Below are 20,378 nucleotides of genomic sequence, written 5' to 3' on the forward strand. Positions count from 1 at the left end.
GAGTAACTTTTTCTGTCCTTCCATTTTACTCTATTTGTGTCTTTGGATCTAAAGTGAATCTCTTGTAGACAGCATATAACTGGATCATGTTTGTCTTAATCCATTCTGCCAATCTGCCTTTTGAATAGAGAGTTTAATCAATTTACACTTAAGGTAATTACTGATAAGGAAGAAATTCTGCCATTTTGCTGTTTTCTGTATGTCCTACACCTTTTTATGACCTTCATTTTTTTCATTACTACTTTCGTGTTTAATTGATATTTTTTGGAATGAATTGTTTTGATTCCTTTCTCATTTCCTCTTGTATATGTGTTTTAGATATTTTCTTTGTGGTTATCATGAGAATGACATTTATGCCTAAATTTATTACAATCTAGCTTGAATTGATACCAACTTAATTTCAATAGCACACAAAAACTTGGTTGCTAAACAGCTCCACTGTCCCTCCCTATATGTTTTTGTTGTCACAAATTACATCTTTATGCACCGTATGCTCAATAACATAGATTTGTAATTATTTTTCATTCATTTAATCTTTCAAATTTTGTAAAAAATAAGAAGTGTAGTTGTAAACTAAAACTACAATAACACTGGCTTTTATATTTGCCCATCCGTTTATCTCTACTGAAAATCTTTATTTCTTCATACAGGTTTGAGTTTCATTTCAACCTGAAGGACTATTTTAGCAGTTCTTATATGGAAGGTCTAGTGGAAATGACCTCACTCATCTGGAAATGTCTTAATTTCTCCCTCATTTTTGAAGGACAGTTTTGCCATATATAGAATTCTTGTTTGACAAGTTTTTTCTTCCAGCACTTTAAATATGTCATCTCATGCCTTTGGCCTCCATGGTTTCTAGTGAGAAATTGGCTATTATTCCTATCAAGGATTGCTTATATGTGACAAGTTGCTTCTCTCTTGCTGCTTTCAAGATTCTTTTTGTCTTTGACTTTTGACAGTTTGCTTATAATGTCTTGATGTGGGGGTCTCTTTGAGTTTATCCTATTTAAGAGTTTGTTGAACTTCTTGGATTTATAGACTCATATCTCTCATTAAATTTGGGGATTTGGTGGACTTTCTTCTTTAAATATTCTTTTGCCTCTTTCTCTTCTTCTTCTCTTTCTGGGACTCCCTTAATGTATATGATGATCCACTTGATGGTGCCCTATAGGTCCCTTAGGCTCTGTTCACTTTCTTCATTCCTTTCTTTCTGTTCCTCAGACTAGATAATTTCAATTGTCCAATCTCGGAGTTAGCTGATTCTTGCATTCCACCTTCTCCAAATCTGCTGTTGAATATCTTAGTGAATATTTCATTTCAGTTATTGTATTTTTGAGCTCCAGAATTTGTTTGGTTTCATTGTATAATTTCTCTTTATTGATATTCTGATTTTGTCTATATACCTTTTTCTTGATTTCCTTTAGTTCTTTGTCCCTGTTTTCTTTAACTCTTTAAACATACTTAAGATAATTGTTTTAAAGTGTTTGGTAAGTCTGGTATCTGGACTTTATCGGGAATGGTTTCTGTCAACTTACATTGTTCCTTTTAATGGGTTTGTATTTCCCTGTTTCTATGTATGCTTTTTTTTTTTTTTTTTTTTTTTTTTTTTGCGGTATGTGGGCCTCTCACTGTTGTGGCCTCTCCCGTTGTGGAGCACAGGCTCCGGACGCACAGGCTCAGCGGCCATGGCTCACGGTCCCAGCCGCTCCGCAGAATGTGGGATCTTCCCAGACCGGGGCACAAACCCGTGTCCCCTGCATTGGCAGGCGGACTCTCAACCACTGCGCCACCAGGGAAGCCCTCTATGTATGCTTTTTCATTCTTTGTTGAAAACTAGACATCTAAATATTATAAGGTGGTAACTCTGGAAATCAGATTTTCCACTTTCTCCAGGGTGTGCTGCTTTCTGTATTGTTGAAGGCTATTGTACTCCATCTGTTCAGTGAATTTCCCAAACTATATTTGCAAAGACTTTTCTCCTTGTTGTGCGTGGTCACTGAAGCCTGTGTTCCTCAGCTTGTGTTTAGCTAGTATTTTGACATAGATTTCCTTGAACACCAGTAGCTAAACAAACAAGACACAAAAACACACAAAAAAACCCCAAACCCAAACTCTCCTAGTCTTAGCAGACAGGCTCTGTGTAGGGGCACTCCTTCAACATTTCAAGCCTAGAAATTAGCTTAAGGTGAAAGGTGAGGGTTTTTGCAGGTCTTCTCTGAGCATAAGCATCTTGCCTTGGGCATTTTCATGGCTTTCTAGATTCTCCTGTATACATGGGGCTTTTCAACGTCCTAGTTTCCCAAAGAATCTCTCCCTAGCTTTTTCTCCTGGGCCTTACATGGCCTATTGTGTGTTTTATTGGTAATCTTTTGCCCCAGGTATCTGCAGGTTGTTAGTTTGGCTTGTACTATTTTCAAGCAATGCCTGCAGCCTTTCTGGCTCAGCTCTGAGTTAGAAAAAAAAAAAGATGCACGTCCTGCATAAATCCTTCAGGTAGCCCCCAGACAGGTTACAAAAGACATACACAGCCCTGCGCACAACTTTCTGGAGGGGTCGACCTCAGTGCACCCCCCTTATGGAGAGGTCGGCTCCTGGCACTTCCCACTTCTGGAGAGGTCATTGGGGCTGAAGCCAGGCAGGACTTTGGGGGCACTCAGAAGCCTTCTGATGGAGCTCTGCATTTGAAGCCTGGATGCAGGAATTTTCAGAAGAGCATGGTGCTGTGCATGATGGCTATTTGGCTTGAAAGACAGACCCCTGAGTCACAAAGGACACTATGATGCCACCCATGGATTTCCCCATATGCTGCACTGACACACAGCACGGTGTCCTCCTTTACAGAGAGGAGAGTTCAGAGGATTCTTCTCTTGCTGCCATCACTGAGATGTTATAGGCCACTGCTTTCAAGTAGACTGAAGCTGGGGGCGCCTTCAAGATGGTGAAGGAGTAAGACATGGAGATCACCTTCCTCCCCACAAATACATCAAAACTACATCTACATGTGGAACAACTCCTATAGAAAACCTACGGAACGCTGGCAGAAGATCTCAGACTTCCCAAAAGATGCCCTCAAGCGACCTACATGCAGAGGCGGGGCCAAATCCAAAGCTGAACCCCAGGAGCTGTGCAAATAAAGAAGAGAAACGGAAATTTCTCCCAGCAGCCTCAGGAGCAACAGATTAAATCTCCACAATCAACTTGATGTACCCTGCATCTGTGGAATACCTAAATAGGCAACGAATCATCCCAAAATTGAGGCGGTGGACTTCGGGAGCAACTGTAGACTTGGGGTTTGCTTTCTGCATCTAATTTGTTTCTGGTTTTATGTTTATCTTAGTTTAGTGTTTAGAGCTTATAATCATTGGTAGATTTGCTTACTGATTTGATTGCTCTCTTCCGTGTTTTATTTTCTTATATATATATATATTTTTCCTTTTTCTCTTTTTGTGAGTGTGTATGTGTATGCTTCTTTGTGTGATATTGTCTGTATAGCTTTCTTTTGCCATTTGTCCTAGGGTTCTGACTGTCCGTTATTTTTTTTTGTTTGTTTTTTAGTGTAGTTTTCAGCACTTGTTATCATTGGAGGATCTGTTTTTTGGTTTGGTTGCTCTCTTCTTTCTTTCTCTCTCTTTTTAAAATTACTTTTAAATATTTAATAATTTTTTTATTTTAATAACTTTATTTTATTTATTTATTTATTTATCTATCTATCTATCTATCTATCTATCCCTTTTCTTCTGAGCCATGGGGCTGATAGGGTCTTGGTGCTCTGGCCAGGTGTCAGGGCTGAGCCTCTGAGGCGGGAGAGCTGAGTTCAGGACATTGGTCCCCCAGAGACCTCCTGGCCCCACATAATATCAAGTGATGAAAACTCTCCCAGAGATATCCATATCAACGCTAAGACCCAACTCCACTCAATGACCAGCAAGGTACAGTGCTGGACATGCTATATCAAACAACTATCAAGACGGGAACACAAACACATGCATTAGTAGAGAAGCTGCCTAAAATCATAAGTTCACAGACACCCTAAAACACACCACCAGATGTAGTCCTGCCCAACAGAAAGACAAAATCCAGCTTCATCCACCAGAACACAGGCACCAGTCCCCTCCACCAGGAAGCCTACACAACCCACTGAACCAACCTTACGTACTGGGAGCAGACACCAAAAACAATGGGAACTATGAACCTGCAGCCTGCAAAACGGAGACCCCAAACACAGTAAGCTAAGCAAAATGAAAAGACAGAGAAACACACAGTACATGAAGGAGCAAGGTAAAAACCCACCAGACCAAACAACTGAAGAGGAAATAGGCAGTCTACCTGAAAAAGAATTCACAGTAATGATAGTAAACATAATCCAAAATCTTGGAAATAGAATGCAGAAAATAAAAGAACGTTTAACAAGGACCTAGATGAACTAAAGAGCAAATAAACAAGGGTGAATAACACAATAAATGAAATTAAAAATTCTCTAGAAGGAATCAATAGCAGAATAACTGAGGCAGAAGAATGCATAAGTGACCTGGAACATAAAATAGTGGAAATAACTACCACAGAGCAGAATAAAGAAAAAAGAATGAAAAGAATTGAGGACAGTCTCAGAGACCTCTGGGACAACATTAAACACACCAACATTCGAATTATAGGGGTTCCAGGAGAAGAAGAGAAAAAAAAGGGACTGAGAAAATATTTGAAGAGATTCTAGTTGAAAACTTCCCTAATATGGGTAAGGAAATAATCATTCAAGTCCAGAAAGCGCAGAGAGTCCCATACAGGATAAATCCAAGGAGAAACAGGCCAAGACACATAATAATCAAACTATCAAAAATTAAATACAAAGAAAAAATATTGAAAGCAGCAAGGGAAAAGCAACAAATAACAAACAAGGGAATCCCCATAAGATTAAAAGCTGATTTCTCAGCAGAAACTCTACAGGCCAGAAGGGAGTGGCAGGACGTGTTTAAAGTGATGAAAGGGGAAAACCTACAATCAAGATTCCTCTACCCAGCAAGGATCTCATTCAGATTCGACGGAGAAATCAAAACCTTTATAGACAAGCAAAAGCTAAGAGAATTCAGCACCACCAAACCAGCTTTACAACAAATGCAAAAGGACCTTTTCTAGGCATAAAACACAAGACAAGGAAAATCCCTACAAAAACAAACCGAAAACAATTAAGAAAATGATAATAGGAATATATATATCGATAATTACCTTCAATGTAAATGGATTAAATGCTCCAACCAAAAGACATAGACTGGCTGAATGGATACAAAAACAAGACCCATATATATACTGTCTACAAGGGACCCACTTCAGACCTAGAGACACATACAGACTGAAAGTGAGGGGATGGAAAAGGATATTCCATGCAAATGGAAATCAAAAGAAAGCTGGAGTAGCAATTCTTTTATCAGACAAAATAGACTTTAAAATAAAGACTATTACACGAGACAAAGAAGGACACTACATAATGATCAAGGGATCAGTCCAAGAAGAAGATATAACAATTGTAAATATTTATGCACCCAACACAGGAGCACCTCAATACATAAGGCAAATGCTAACAGCCATAAAAGGGAATAACGACAGAAACACAATCATAGTAGGGGACTTTAACACCCCACTTTCACCAATGGACAGATCATCCAAATGAAAATAAATAAGGAAACACAAGCTTTAAATGATACATTAAACAAGATGGACTTAATTGATATTTATAGGACATTCCATCCGAAACAACAGAATACACATTTTTCTCAAGTGCTCATGGAACATTCTCCAGGATAGATCATATCTTGGTTCACAAATCAAGCCTTGGTAAATTTAAGAAAACGGAAATCATATCAAGTATCTTTTCCAACCACAACGTTATGACACTAGATATCAATTACAGGAAAACATCCGTAAAAAATACAAGGATATTCAGGCTAAACAACACACTACTAAATAACCAAGAGATCACTGAAGAAATCAAAGAAGAAATAAAAAAATACCTAGAAATAAATGACAATAAAAACACGATGACCCAAAACCTATAGGATAGAGCAAAAGCAGTTCTAAGAGGGAAGTTTATAGCAACACAACCCTACCTTAAGAAATATGAAACATCTCAAATAAACAACCTAACCTTACACATAAAGCAATTAGCGAAAGAAGAACAAAAAAACCCTAAAGTTAGCCGAAGGAAAGAAATCATACAGATCAGATCAGAAATAAATGAAAAAGAAATGAAGGAAACGATAGCAAAGATCAATAAAACTAAAAGCTGGTTCTTTGAGAAGATAAACAAAATTGATAAACCATTAGCCAGACTCATCAAGAAAAAAAGGGAGAAGATTCAAATCAACAGAATTAGAAATGAAAAAGGAGAAGTAACAACTGACGCTGCAGAAATACAAAGGATCATGAGAGATTACTACAAGCAACTCTATGCCAATAAAATGGACAACCTGGAAGAAACGGACAAATTGTTAAGAAAGCAAAACCATCCAAGACTGAACGAGGAAGAAGTAGAAAATATAAACAGACCAATCATAAGCACTGAAATTGAAACTGTGATAAAAAATCTTCCAACAAACAAAAGCCCAGGACCAAATGGCTTCACAGGTGAATTCTATCAAACATTTAGAGAAGGGCTAACACCCATCCTCCTCAAACTCTTCCAAAATATAGCAGAGGAACACTCCCAAACTCATTCTACGAGGCCACCATCACCCTGATACCAAAACCAGACAACGATGCCAGAAAAAAAGAAAACTACAGGCCAATATCACTGATGAACATAGATGCAAAAATCCTCAATAAAATACTAGCAAACAGAATCCAACAGCACATTATAAGGGTCATACACCACGATCAAGTGGGGTTTATCCCAGGAATGCAAGGATTCTTCAATACATGCAAATCAATCAATGTGATACACCACATTAACAAATTGAAGGAGAAAAACCATATGATCATCTCAATAGATGCAGAAAAAGCTTTCAACAAAATTCAACACCCATTTATGATAAAAACCCTCCAGAAAGTAGGCATAGAGGGAACTTACCTCAACATAATAAAGGCCATATATGACAAACCCACAGCCCGCATCATTCTCAATGGCGAAAAACTGAAACCATTTCATCTAAGATCAGGAACAAGACAAGGTTTTCCACTCTCACCACTATTACTCAGTGGAAGTTTTAGCCACAGCAATCAGAGAAGAAAAAGATATAAAAGGAATCCAAATCGGAAGAAAATAAGTAAAGCTGTCATTGTTTGCAGATGACATGATACTATTCATAGAAGATCCTAAAGATGCTACCAGAAAACTACTAGAGCTAATTAATGAATCTGGTAAAGTAGCAGGATACAAAATTAATGCCAAGAAATCTCTTGCTTTCCTATACACTAATGATGAAAAATCTGAAAGAGAAAATAAGAAAACACTCCCATTTACCATTGCAACAAAAAGAATAAAATACCTAGGAATAAACCTACCTAAGGAGACAAAAGACCTGTATGCAGAAACTATAAGACACTGATGAAAGAAATTAAAGATGATATAAACAGATGGAGAGATATAGCTTGTTCTTGGAAGAATCAACATTGTGAAAATGACTATACTACCCAAAGCAATCTGCAGATTCAAGGCAACCCCTATCAAACTACCAATGGCATTTTTCACAGAACTAGAACAGAAAAGTTCATAATTTGTATGGAAACACAAAAGACCCCGAATAGCCGAAGCAATCTTGAGAAAGAAAAACGCAGCTGGAGGAATAAGGCTCTCTGACTTCAGACTACAAAGCTACAGTAATTAAGACAATATGGTACTGGCACAAAAACAGAAATACAGATCAATGGAACAGGATAGAAAGCCCAGAGATAAACCCAAGCACATAGGATCACCTTATCTTTGATAAACGAGGCAAGAGTATATAATGGAGAAAAGACAGCCTCTTCAATAAGTGGTGCTGGGAAAACTGGACAGCTAAATGTAAAAGAATGAAAATAGAATATTCCCTAACACCATACACAAAAATAAACTCAAAATGGATTAAAGACCTAAATGTAAGGCAAGACACTGTAAAACTCTAGTGGAAAACATAAGAACACTCCATGACATAAATCACAGCAAGACCCTTTTTGACCCATCTCCTAGAGAAATGGAAATAAAAACAAAAATAAACAAACGGGACCTAATGAAACTTAAAAGATTTTGCACAGCAAAGGAAACCATAAACAAGACAAACAGACAACCCTTAGAATGGAAGAAAATATTTACAAACAAAGCAACCGACAAAGGATTAATCTCCAAAATATACAAGCAGCTCATGCAGCTCAATATCAAAAAACAAAAACAAATAACCCAATCCAAAAATGGGCAGAAGACCTAAATAGACATTTCTCCAAAGAAGATATACAGATTGCCAACAAACACATGAAAAAATGCTCAATATCACTAATCATTAGAGAATTGCAAATCAAAACTACAATGAGGTATCACCTCACACCAGTCAGAATGGCCATCATCAAAATATCTACAAACGATAAATGCTGGAAAGGGTGTGGAGAAAGGGAACCCTCTTTCACTGTTGGTGGGAATGTACATTGATAGAGCCACTATGGAGAACAGTATGGAGGTTCCTTAAAAAACTAAAAATAGAACTACCATATGACCCAGCAATCCCACTACTGGGCATATGCCCTGAGAAAACCATAATTCAAAAAGAGACATATACCACAATGTTCATTGCAGCACTATTTACAATAGCCAGGACATGGAAGCAACCTAAATGTCCATCAACCGATGAATGGATAAAGAAGATGTGGCACATATATACAATGGAATATTACTCAGCCATAAAAAGAAACGAAATTGAGTTATTGTAGCGAGGTGGATGGACCTAGAGACTGTCATACAGAGTGAAGTAAGTCAGAAAGAGAAAAACAAATACCGTATGCTAACGCATATATATGGAATCTAAAAAAAAAAAAAAAAAAAGGTTTTGAAGAACCTAGGGGCAGGACAGGAATAAAGATGCAGACCTACAGAACAGACTTGAGGACACCGGTTGGGGGAAGGGTAAGCTGGGACGAAGTGAGAGAGTGGAATGGACTTATATATACTACCAAATGTAAAATAGATAGCTAGTGGGAAGCAGCTGCATAGCACAGGGAGATCAGCTCGGTGTTTTGTGTCCACCTGGAGGGGTGGGATAGGGAGGGTGGGAGGGAGATGCAAGTGGGAGGAGATATGGGGATTATGTATATGTATAGCTGATTCACTGTTATACAGCAGAAACTAACACACCATTGTAAAGCAATTATACTCCAATAAAGATGTTTAAAAAAAAGACATACAGAACAATTTGTTAACAAGGTCTACTCTACTTCCTCTGGAACCAGGGCTCACACTGGGAATATGGGGACCCTTCAAGACTGCCACTGCACCAGGGAGGCATTAGGACAAGAGCAAGTAAAAATGCCATGAAGCCTTCTCGCTGCTTTGAAGTCACCTGATTCTTGATTCAGCTCTCACTTAGTTGCTGCAAACCTCTGACTCTTTTCCAGAGTTCAGGAAAATTTGGTTATGACAGTTTCTGCTTGACTTTTTATGCTTCTTTGGGGGCACAATAGCTTGGAGCTGCCTACTGTATCATTTTTCTGACCTGAAATTTTGAACTGTGGAGCCAAATTTTAAAGGTTGGTAACCAAAGATACTACGAATTTTAAAAATTCATATGCAGAGCAGGATCTAGTTACTTTTTTATTACATACCATTGGAGTGCGATGTTTCACTTTGGTCTGGATAACACCATCTTTTTCGTACTGTATCATATCGTTAAGTGGATCCCATGGTCGAGTACTACATAAATGAAAAAAAACCACTTGTTTAATGACTAAGCAAAATGCTCAGAAACTTTAAAAAAAACTTTCTACTCTATGATGAGATTTTCATTGGTAATTATAAACTTAGCTGTAAGATTAAGATATGTCATATATAATCTTCTGATCCTCAGCTTATTTTATAGGCTAACTACTATCATGGAGTCTAATTTATAATGAATGGAACATCAAGGGTAAAATCTCACACATACTGCTTAATTTAAAAACTATTCATACTAACAATAAAAAAAAACTAGAAATGAAGGCAAAAAACTATGAGATACTGTTTGTAATATAATTTTTAATTACTTACTCTGCAAACTTGTAATGCCATTCTCCTGTGAGTGAGTCAAGTTCAAATAACTTGCAAGTCCATTCTTCATTTTTTGTTTTCCGATCTCTGGCAGCTTGTCTTTGAGCTTCTTCTAAAACATACTTTTCTTGAGTAGCTTCTGTTTGGTCTTTGGCATTTATGGCTCGAGTTACCCGCTGCCAGAGTCTAATACATGTGAAAAAATAATATTGAAAAAAACAACAGAAAACCAAATCTGCATGGAATAGGCTTGACTCCCCTTGAGAGAAAATGATGCCCATGTGGGTTTTTGGCTTTGAGAAAGCTTATGCTTGGATGCTTAGAAACAGGTCAAGATATAAAAAGTGATGCCTTGAATAGAGTGAGACAGTGGAGACCAATTTTTTTCTTGGCCAGAGAAATTTATTACATGGGTTCTTAAACATATGGAAGTGAATGGTGCTGACCCACAATGGTAGAAATATAACGAAGGCTCAAGAATCTACATTTTTGACAAGCTCCCCAGATGATTCTTGTACATACTGTTTAGGACCCACTGGCCTCAAAGATTCAGAAGTATACTGCCATATTTCTCAACCGTCAGTGTAGGATTTGTCAGGGGATTTTAAAAAAATCAGAATCTCCGGGAGTGGGCCCAAGTATTGCTTTTTTTTTTTTTTTTTTAATGTTTCCCAGGTCATTTTAATGTGCAGCCAGTGTTGAGAACCATTGATTTAGCAGAAAAAAAATACTGAGGTAAAATCTTTTCCCCTATTAAAGTTTAGTTTTTTACTAGATACTTAAAAATATAGGGGCTTCCCTGGTGGCACAGTGGTTGAGAGTCCGCCTGCCGATGCAGGGGACACGGGTTTGTGCCCCGGTCCGGGAAGATCCCACATGCCGCGGAGCAGCTGGGCCCGTGAGCCATGGCCACTGAGCCTGCGCGTACGGAGCCTGTGCTCCGCAACGGGAGAGGCCACAACAGTGAGAGGCCAGCGTACCGCAAAAAAAAAAAAAAAAAAAAAAAAAAAAAAAATATATATCTATATATCTATATATATATCTATATATATAGATATATAGATATATATATATCTGTATTCTACCCATCTGGGAAGATAGCATGTTGGGCTCAAAGAATAAAGGCCAGGGAATCAGATAGACTTGGGTTTAATCCTAGATCTGCCAGTTCTTGGCTGGTGAACTTACTTATCTTGTCTAAGACTCATTTTCCTCATCTTTAAAATACATTAAATTATACCCACATCTCAAAAATTGTCGTATGCCTTGGCAAAGTTTCACTCTGGATGGAGAGCATCACGTGGTTATAGCTGAAACAGAATTTTTAGAACTGGTGCATACGTAATCTTCCATCTTTGAAAACCTCAATTTTGAGCATAGAAGGAAAGTGCACGTAGACTTGAATCCTCATGTGAAGAGAATGATATGCATGTGGAAACATGTAGTGAGAACTAAACTGCATAATGTGTATAAAGTACCTAGTAGAGTGTCTTTTACACAGCAACCCCTTTCTCCTAACACAAGGAAAGAAACAGAAGAATACGATTGGGCAATATGTATACAATATTTTTGGTGTGAAAGTATAGGAGATCCAGGAAGAATTTCATGATTTAAGAACATAAGTTATGGCCTTAATTAGTCCCCAACTAATATAAGTCCTCTAGAAGCCTGCACATCCAGTGGCGTGATTTCTGTATTTTAGAAAATAAAACAGAAGTAGATTTTGTACCACTTCGCCTAAAGTTCTACATGCCTAACCCAGGTTAGAAAACAGCTGCCAGATAAAAACCAAGAATCGTTAGCCCCACAATTTTATGCAAACAAAAAAGTTTTTCTTCTTCTCTCTCTCTTTTTTTTTTTTTAAATAAGCCCTGGAGCAGATAAGAAGAGAAAGGAAAAAATAGGAAGTTTTAGTTTAGAGCTGCAGAAGAGCAGCATGATTTGTGTTATAATTATTTGACATTCACATACACCAAAACAAAACCTTGTCACATCCCACAAATGTTGAACTATTTTGCTGAATTAAAAACAGAGAAAAGTGACCATACTGTTGAGGCATTACAAAAAATACTGATTTTCATGAAGTGAGCTGAAAAGTGGTATACTTACTTCTCTGATTCAAAATCTCCTTGCTCTTCAAATTTTACAGTGTGCCTTATTAATCTCCACTGCTTAATGTCTGGTGTTGGATTCCAGAAAACCTCTGAATTATCAGTCTTTTTGTCAATAATAAAAACTTCACTATCCTATATTTAAAGAAATTAAAAATTAATGTAGAGAATTATCTATATTTAAAATGGAATTTTGTAGTTTAGTAATATAATAATAATTTCTTCCTGACAATCCCACAGTGAAACACGTTTTTAAAACAAATATAACTAGCACTTTTCTAAAAGCCCCAAATCTCTTGTCATTCTTATAAAAACATTAAGATTAAATATCTAATACTTTTCATTTAAAAACTTGGTTGAATTCAGAGGAAGTTTGTGAGATTTCAGAAGTTTCACTTAATAAACAAATTTTAGACAATTACATGCAAAAAGCCTCAACAACTGTCTCTGAATTGTCAAAGTAGAGCATAGTGTTTGCTATAGCTACAATGAGGGATGCTGTAGACCATCTACGTAGTCAATATATGTAGAAAAACCTAACAGCCTTTCTTGGCATTAAAAATCGTAGCACAATCTTATAAATTTCATGTTAAAAAATAGTTTTATCTTTTTTTCCAAATGATATTCAGATAGAAGTAAATTTAAAAAATAACAGAGCATTGTAGCCTCTTAACAGTTGAGTCTCTAGGTCCATCTTCATTTTCTCATCATATTTCTCATCATTTTCTGATTATAATGCAGAAAAAAGCATATACCGGTGTTTACAGTGAGAGTGCATTTGGCAGTAGCATGATATGATCCTTTTTATTAATATAATAAGCTCCTCTTAACAAAATTATATAAATATGAATTTAGGTCAGCAGAGAAGTAAATAAAAGCCATTGCTCTCAAAAAACACTGTATCTTTTCCATGGTCCTCAAAAGGAAATATAACCCTAATTGGAAATGCCTCTTCTGGTGAGAGGTAGTATACTGTTGTGTGTAAAAGCACGGCATTGGAGCCAGAGTGCTTGGGCGGAAATCTTACTTCACTATTTTGAACAAATTATTTAAACTCTCTGTGCCTCAGTGTCCTCCTCTGTAAAATGGGGACAATAATAATGCTCATCTCATAGGATTATTATACTAAATATTAAATGAGTTAATATGAGTAACATTTTTAAACAATGCAGTACATAGTAAGTGATATATAAGTGTTAGCTACTTTTACTGATTTAAAGTTTTGGAAAGATCAAATATTACATTAAACTAAATACTATTGATGCAGAGCAATACCAAAATATTTTTTAAATTGAAACTTATGTTGAATACTGATGCTTTTAGAAATGGGATAAGTGAACTTATAAAATTTGATTTTTAATTTTTTCCCACAGAACAGAATTCTTTTTGTAAAGCTACAATATAAAAATACTTACCCAATGTCCTTCCAAAGTAGCTAGGACTTCTTTTCCCAATTTTAGTTTCCCTGATATTTGATTAACACAGTCACTACTACCTAGAAATGGCTTTTAAAAGAAAAAATGTTGAAGAAACATTTTACTTTTAACTTATATTTACATACAATGTAGACAAAAAAAAACCCAAAAAGTAACTGTATAGTTACAGTGCTGTTAAAGGCACAAATGGTGAAATGCTGACTCAAATTTTAGTCAGAAATATTCAATAGAAAGAAATTTAAATTTGTTGCTGTGGAAAAAATAGATAAAAATAGACTATGTGAAGCCCAAATAAACATATTAAGAAAGATCACACTGAAATAACTGACTGGTGTCCTGTGCTCTCTCCTGATTCAAGACGGCACTCTATCAATGTTGCAATATTTTAAGCAGTAACAACTCAGTAAACATAAGGGACTTAACTCATCTATTGAATAGCAACTCTTCCTTTAAAAACAAAACAATAAAACAATACCCAATCAAAAAAAACTTCTGAAAATTAAATTAGAAGAAATATATTTTGAGTTACTATATTGCCTTACTGATGTTTCTCCTCACTGACAAAATTCTGATGCTCCAATCTAATCTTTAAAGGTGTCATAAATTACTTAAGACCTCTTCAGTCATGATTTTCAAATATCATTATCACCACACAAGCAAAAAATCTGCTAAGAAGAAAAAAAAAAATCAAAGGGCATTGAATCAAATAATACTTAAAGAGATCCTTTTTATTAGAGCAAAGTTGCCGATTAGCTGGATATCAACATAGGAGCAATTTAGTCATAAGTATTAAATAATTCATAGAAATATTTTTATCTAAACGTAATGTACTATCCTACACCAACAATGACACTGTGAAAAGGTCTTAAATTTCCCTTTTACGCTGAGGCAGACAGAATTTTCCAAAGATGGCCTCAATTATAGCTACCCTTCCTCCTTCAGCCCACATGTTCTTCCTCAATGAGACCTTGTCACCCTCTCACTGAGAAGTGGGGTCTGCATCCCTCCCCTTTGAATTTAGGTGGGTTTGTAACTCTTCAACTAGTAGAGAATGGTGGAAATGATGTAATTTGATATCTGAGTCTAGGTCATGTACAGCAATGCAGCTTCTGCCTTGCTCACAAGGACACTTGTCCTTGGAACCCTGAGCTGCCAAGTAAGAAGTCTGACTACCTTAAAGTTCCCATGATGTGAGGAAGACAAACCACATGAAAAAGTCATGTTTACAGGTGCTCAGATCTGCAGTCCTAGTCTTTCAGTCATCCCAACATGTGATGACTTACATGTCATCAGACATGTAAGTGATGGCTTATATGTCATCAGACATGTAAGTGATGACCTACATGTCACCAGACATGTAAGTGATGACTTACATGTCATCAGATATGTAAGCGATGAGCCTTCAGATGTTTCCAGGCCCCAACTGTTGAGTCTCTCACAGCCTGAAAGTCTTCCTAACTGTTGCCCCAGCCATTATGTAGCAGAGATAAGCCATCCCCAATATGCCCTGTCCAAATTCCTGGCCCACAGGACTCCTAAGGAACAGAACATAGCTGTTTCTAAGCTCGTGAGTTTTAGAGTAAATTGTTAGGCGGAAATAGTAAATAATAAAACTGTTAGTGTACACAGCATAGCTCAAGCTGATACATACTTTTCTTGGGGGGGTACATACTTTTTGGTATTCTATAAAGCAATGTTTCAATTTACTAAGAAATTTCCATTCATCCTCTTCTTACATCTCCTATTATAGTACCAACAGTTTTATTAATTAAAATTAAAAACAACAAATCATGGCTTTCTGTTGATTTGGATCTTCCAAGGCTCCCTTTCATGAATTCTATGCTCTTATATTTAGTTTTTAATTAGAAACTAAATCGTGCTTTTTGTTCAATATACATCGTATAGCTCTTCTTTACTTAGATGATACCTCCTATCATTCTCTACTAACCTTTAGTTTGAATTCAAGTATTGCACTGTATCCAGTTTTTTGACATGTAATATTGACTGTTCCACCAAGCTCCAGTGTCATTGTGCCATAAAGAATTCCTAAAGAAAAAAAACAAATTTGACAAAAGGTTAAAGAGAGAGAGAGAGAGACTGGCTAATAACAAGTAGAACTTTATAATCTAATCTTCTAGGAGAAACAAATAATTCAAGAGGATTCTGTCCTACTCAATTACAATCTATAATATACACATAAAGTTGGTTCTGTAGGATTTGAATAGATAACAGTTGATCCACATTTTTTCCAGAGTCTATATTTACAAATTAATATTCTCACTAAAATATATTAGTAATCCCAAAATCAATACCCACAGCATTTTTGCAGTCATTCATGGACGTGTGCACATGTGCAGAGTGGTGAAATATTTGAGTTGTCCAATGTGCACACTGAAGCTGAAGTCAAACAAGGTGAGACTCTTGACTTCTGGCTTCATTACTCATGTAGTAAACAAGTGTCTTTTCTGCAGTATATTTAGTGCCACATTTTTGTGCTTTTTGTTGGTCATTTTACTATTTACAATGGCCCCCAAATAAGTGCTATCTGGTGTTCCTAAGCACAGAAGGTTGTGATGTACTTTATGGAGAAAATATGTATGTTAAAGCTTGGTTCAGGCATGAGTTATAGTGCTGTTGGCTGTTAGTTCAATGCTAATGAATCAAAAGTATATATGTAATATGGTGTCTTTAAAAAGAAACAAAGTTATGCTTTGATTGGTTGATGAAAATGCCGTGACGAGAGGCTCACAGGAACCTAACCATGTGTTTCCTCTAGGAGCAACAGTTTAGTATTCATTAATTCAGTGTCTGTGGTGACTTTATAGGACATAAGTACTACGAATAACAAGAATCAACTGTATAAGTAAGATAAATTCAAAAATCTCTGTATTTTGGTTCTTGACTAAAAACAGTTGGGGAACTTCTGAGTTTGACGAATTAAACAGGCTGTGTGTGTGTGTGTGTGTGTGTGCGCGCGCATATCTGTTCTTGGACTAAACTTTTTTTTCCCCAATGTTCATCATTCCCATAGTTTGTATATTTTTACTATGTATACATAGAAACCATATAAACTCATTTTGCACACAATCATACTATATATATCTTTCTCTAATTTGATTTTTAAACTCAACATTTTAGACAGGATTTAAAACTTTTTCAAATTTTTTAATATAATTTTTAAAGGTTACTTTCCATTTACAGTTATTACAAAATCTTGGCTATATTCCCCGTGTCGTACAGTACACATCCTTGAGCCTTGAGCCTATCTTACCCATAGTTTGTACCTCCTAGTCCTCCACACATATAATGCACCCCCGTCCCCACTGGTAACCACTAGTGTGTTCTCTATATCTGTGAATCTGCTTTTTTGTTATATTCACAAGTTCATTGTATTTTTTAGATTCCATGTATTGAATATAAGTGAATCATACAGTATTTGTCTTTTTCTGACTTATTTCACTTAGCATAATGCCCTCCAAGTTGGACTAAAATCTTAACGCAGCCTTTAATATGCAAATGCACAATGTTAATTTTCAAGAGAGGAACAGACTATGAAATGCTTCTCATATTTATTTGGCTATGGAATTCTTATTTTATAAAACAATTTGAGACTAGTGATTTGGAAAACACATCTTAGAAAATACACGAAGGTAGAACATAATCATTTTCTCATTCACAAGGGGTTATGATCTCTCCTTTTTTCCGTGCAATAAAAACACTGCTATGAAAAAAAAATTTTCCCTGTTGCTATTTGCGTATGGCATTAGGCATCTCTCTACATGAAATATCATTTGATTTATTCTAAATTATTTAAAATTTAAAAGTATATTTCTCATCAATTCACTTCAGGATTTCAGATATTTCACTTCATGTCTATTTCAAGAACCACACATGAAGCTCAAAGAATTACCTAGCCTGAGGCCACAAGTTGGCAGTCTTGCACAGTGGATGGGAGTCAACAAGCCTAGAGTTTAGTCTCAGCATTCTTACTAACTAGCTGGTCTGGTTTTAGATAAGATTCTTAACCCTCCTGTTTTTTTCATCTGTGAAATGAGGTCATATTAAATAATTTCTATGTTTTCATAAATCAGTTCCTAAAATAGAGGATAATTACCCTAAAAAGTTATTTTTAAGAAATGGGTTGGAAAGAAGGGTAAAGATAATGACCAAGCTGAGTGTTTAAGATGATGCCATATAGCATAGCAGTGCAGACTGCAGAGCTGTGTGATCTCAGGCAAATTAACCTCTTTCTGCCTTATCTTCCTCGTTCATAAAACAGGGATAATATTATCTACTTTATAAGGCTGCTGGAATGATTAAATGAGTTTATAAATGTAAAGTGCACAGAATAGTTGGGTGCCTGGCCTGTTTTAAATGATAGTTATTATTTAATACCTTTATCTGTATACTAAATAATGGGGAAAAAGCATAATACATTAATTTTTAACAAACTGCCAAACTAGGATGAGAAAAAATTTTAAGGAACTTGTTACAATGAAAAGCAGTGCATTACAATTTTAAAAAGGGGTGGCGGTGTAAGAAGATAAAAATCACTTTTGAGGATTCTGAAATAGCGAGCAGTTTCACCAAATTTTACAACTCGCAGATAAGGCAAATGAAATTCCATTATTATAAATCAGCCTCTTCCAAATAAAGTATGTGTCACAAAAAATCCACTGTGGTGAATTAATTCCTCATAGAAATATTCAGCAGATGATAACAGTGATCTCAAGTATCTGTAAACCAAGGACACTTTCAAACAAAAGGCTGACTCCATCAATGTCAAAACATAAATTACAGTCAAATATACTTACTTAAAAAGAAGGTTTAAAAAAAACCTAACTCAAGTATGGAAAATATTTACCTTTACAATGAGCATATGGCATTGTCATTGAATAATCTTCGCCTCTATTCAAGAAAGTTAACCGTGCTTCTCCTTCTAATATTGCAGATAATGAGTTTCCTGAAATAAATATTGTTTTTTAAGTTTCACAAAAATAATTCAGCCAATTCAAAACAAACAAAACATATTTAGGACACCTATCAGATATCTACAGTGGAACGTCTTAAAAATGTCTCAGTCTCAATGTGTCCAAACATATATTTGTTGTCTTATACCCCAAACATATTCGATCCATGTTCCTATTCTTACAAAACGAGTACTTTTAAAAGGTACTCGTTATATGTTTGTTGTGTTATTTTACATGAGGCTCTTAAAAAAAATCTTAAACATGTAGAACATGCAGTAAAACACTGTTTCACTGTATAGCTTAATATGCCCTTTTCTGAATAAAAACATTATTTCTTATCTGTAAGACACATTACTTCGTTAACTCCCAAGCTTTAAGTACATATAATTGATATAATACTATGGCTAATTTAGAAAAAATTTAAAATATGCATAACCCACCAAAATGCAATTGATGATAAAATTTCACGGTATTTTCTTCTAGCTTTTCTCATATATATATATATATATATATATATATATATATATATATATAAAAATATATATATTTCCCCCATTGAGAGCTTTATTGAAGTATAATTTACATACAGTAAGTGACCCATTTTAATGGTGCATTTTGATAGTCTTAGCAATTGTATCCAGTCACGTAACCTCCACCAGCACAATCCCTGCTCCTTGGCAGTCAATCCTTTCCTCCAGCCCAAGGAAACCACTGGTCTGGTTTCTATCACTATAGTTTGGCCTATTTTAGAATTTTGTATAGATGGCATCATAGAATATGTAGTTTACTGTGTCTGATTTCTTTCATTTAGCAAAATATTTTTCAGATTCATCCATGTTATTGTATCATCATTTCATGCCACTCTAACAATACTGAAAAATCTAATGTATGAACATAGTATATCTCTCCATTTACTTGTCTTCTTTAATTTTCCTCAGCAATGTTTTGTAGTTTTCAGTGTACAGGTCTTTTATATCTTTCATTAAATTTACTCTTAAATATTTTATTTTTAAGATACTATTGTAATGAGAGTTGTTTTTTAAATTCCATTCTGCAAGTGTTCATTTCTAGTATATAGAAATACAATTGATTTTTGTATTTTGATCATGTATCCTACAACCTTACGAAATTCACTCATTAGTTCTAGTAGTATGGTGGTATATTTTTGAGGATTTTCTATATAGATCAGGTATGTATGTGGTTTAACTTCTTCCTTTCTAATCTGTATGCTTGTCCTTTAACTTGCCTACTGAATTGGCTAGGACTTCTAACAGACTTTCATACAGAAGGGGTGAGAGTGAATATGCTTGCCTTGTACCTGATCTTAAGTAAAAATTATTCTATTTTCAACATAAGAGTATTAAGTTGGCTATTTTTTTTTCATAGATACCTTTAATCTAGTCCTAGTTTGTTGAGAGCTTTTATCATGAATGGATATTGAATTTTGTCAAATGCTTTTTCTGAATCTATTAAAATGATATGATTTTCCTTTATTCTATTAATATGAATTACACTGATTGATTTTCAGATGATATGCCAACCTCGTATTTGTGAGATAAACCCTACTTGATCATGATATATTATCTTTTAAATATATTGATCATGACATATATCATTTTTAGATATCCAATTATGTGTGTGTATTACTGTTTATATATATTGATTT

The 20,378-nt window shown here is 35.5% G+C and overlaps 1 protein-coding gene across 4 annotated transcripts in view; it reads right to left on the bottom strand.

The window, feature by feature from the left end:
- Nucleotides 1–20,378, bottom strand: part of OSBPL8 (oxysterol binding protein like 8) — a gene marked incomplete at its 5' end in the record, with an annotated part of 131,992 nt that overhangs the window by 8,265 nt on the left and 103,349 nt on the right. For all 4 annotated transcript variants that reach the window (XM_079714284.1, XM_079714281.1, XM_079714282.1 and 1 more), the window contains 6 exons: nucleotides 9,775–9,862; nucleotides 10,196–10,381; nucleotides 12,305–12,441; nucleotides 13,722–13,811; nucleotides 15,691–15,788; nucleotides 18,607–18,705. In XM_079714284.1, coding sequence (XP_079570410.1) covers nucleotides 9,775–9,862; nucleotides 10,196–10,381; nucleotides 12,305–12,441; nucleotides 13,722–13,811; nucleotides 15,691–15,788; nucleotides 18,607–18,705 — 698 coding nt within the window. The remainder of the gene's footprint in view (nucleotides 1–9,774; nucleotides 9,863–10,195; nucleotides 10,382–12,304; nucleotides 12,442–13,721; nucleotides 13,812–15,690; nucleotides 15,789–18,606; nucleotides 18,706–20,378) is intronic.

This window comes from Hyperoodon ampullatus (genome assembly GCF_949752795.1).
Source record: "Hyperoodon ampullatus genome assembly, chromosome: 11".
Classification (NCBI taxonomy): Eukaryota; Metazoa; Chordata; class Mammalia; order Artiodactyla; family Ziphiidae; genus Hyperoodon; species Hyperoodon ampullatus.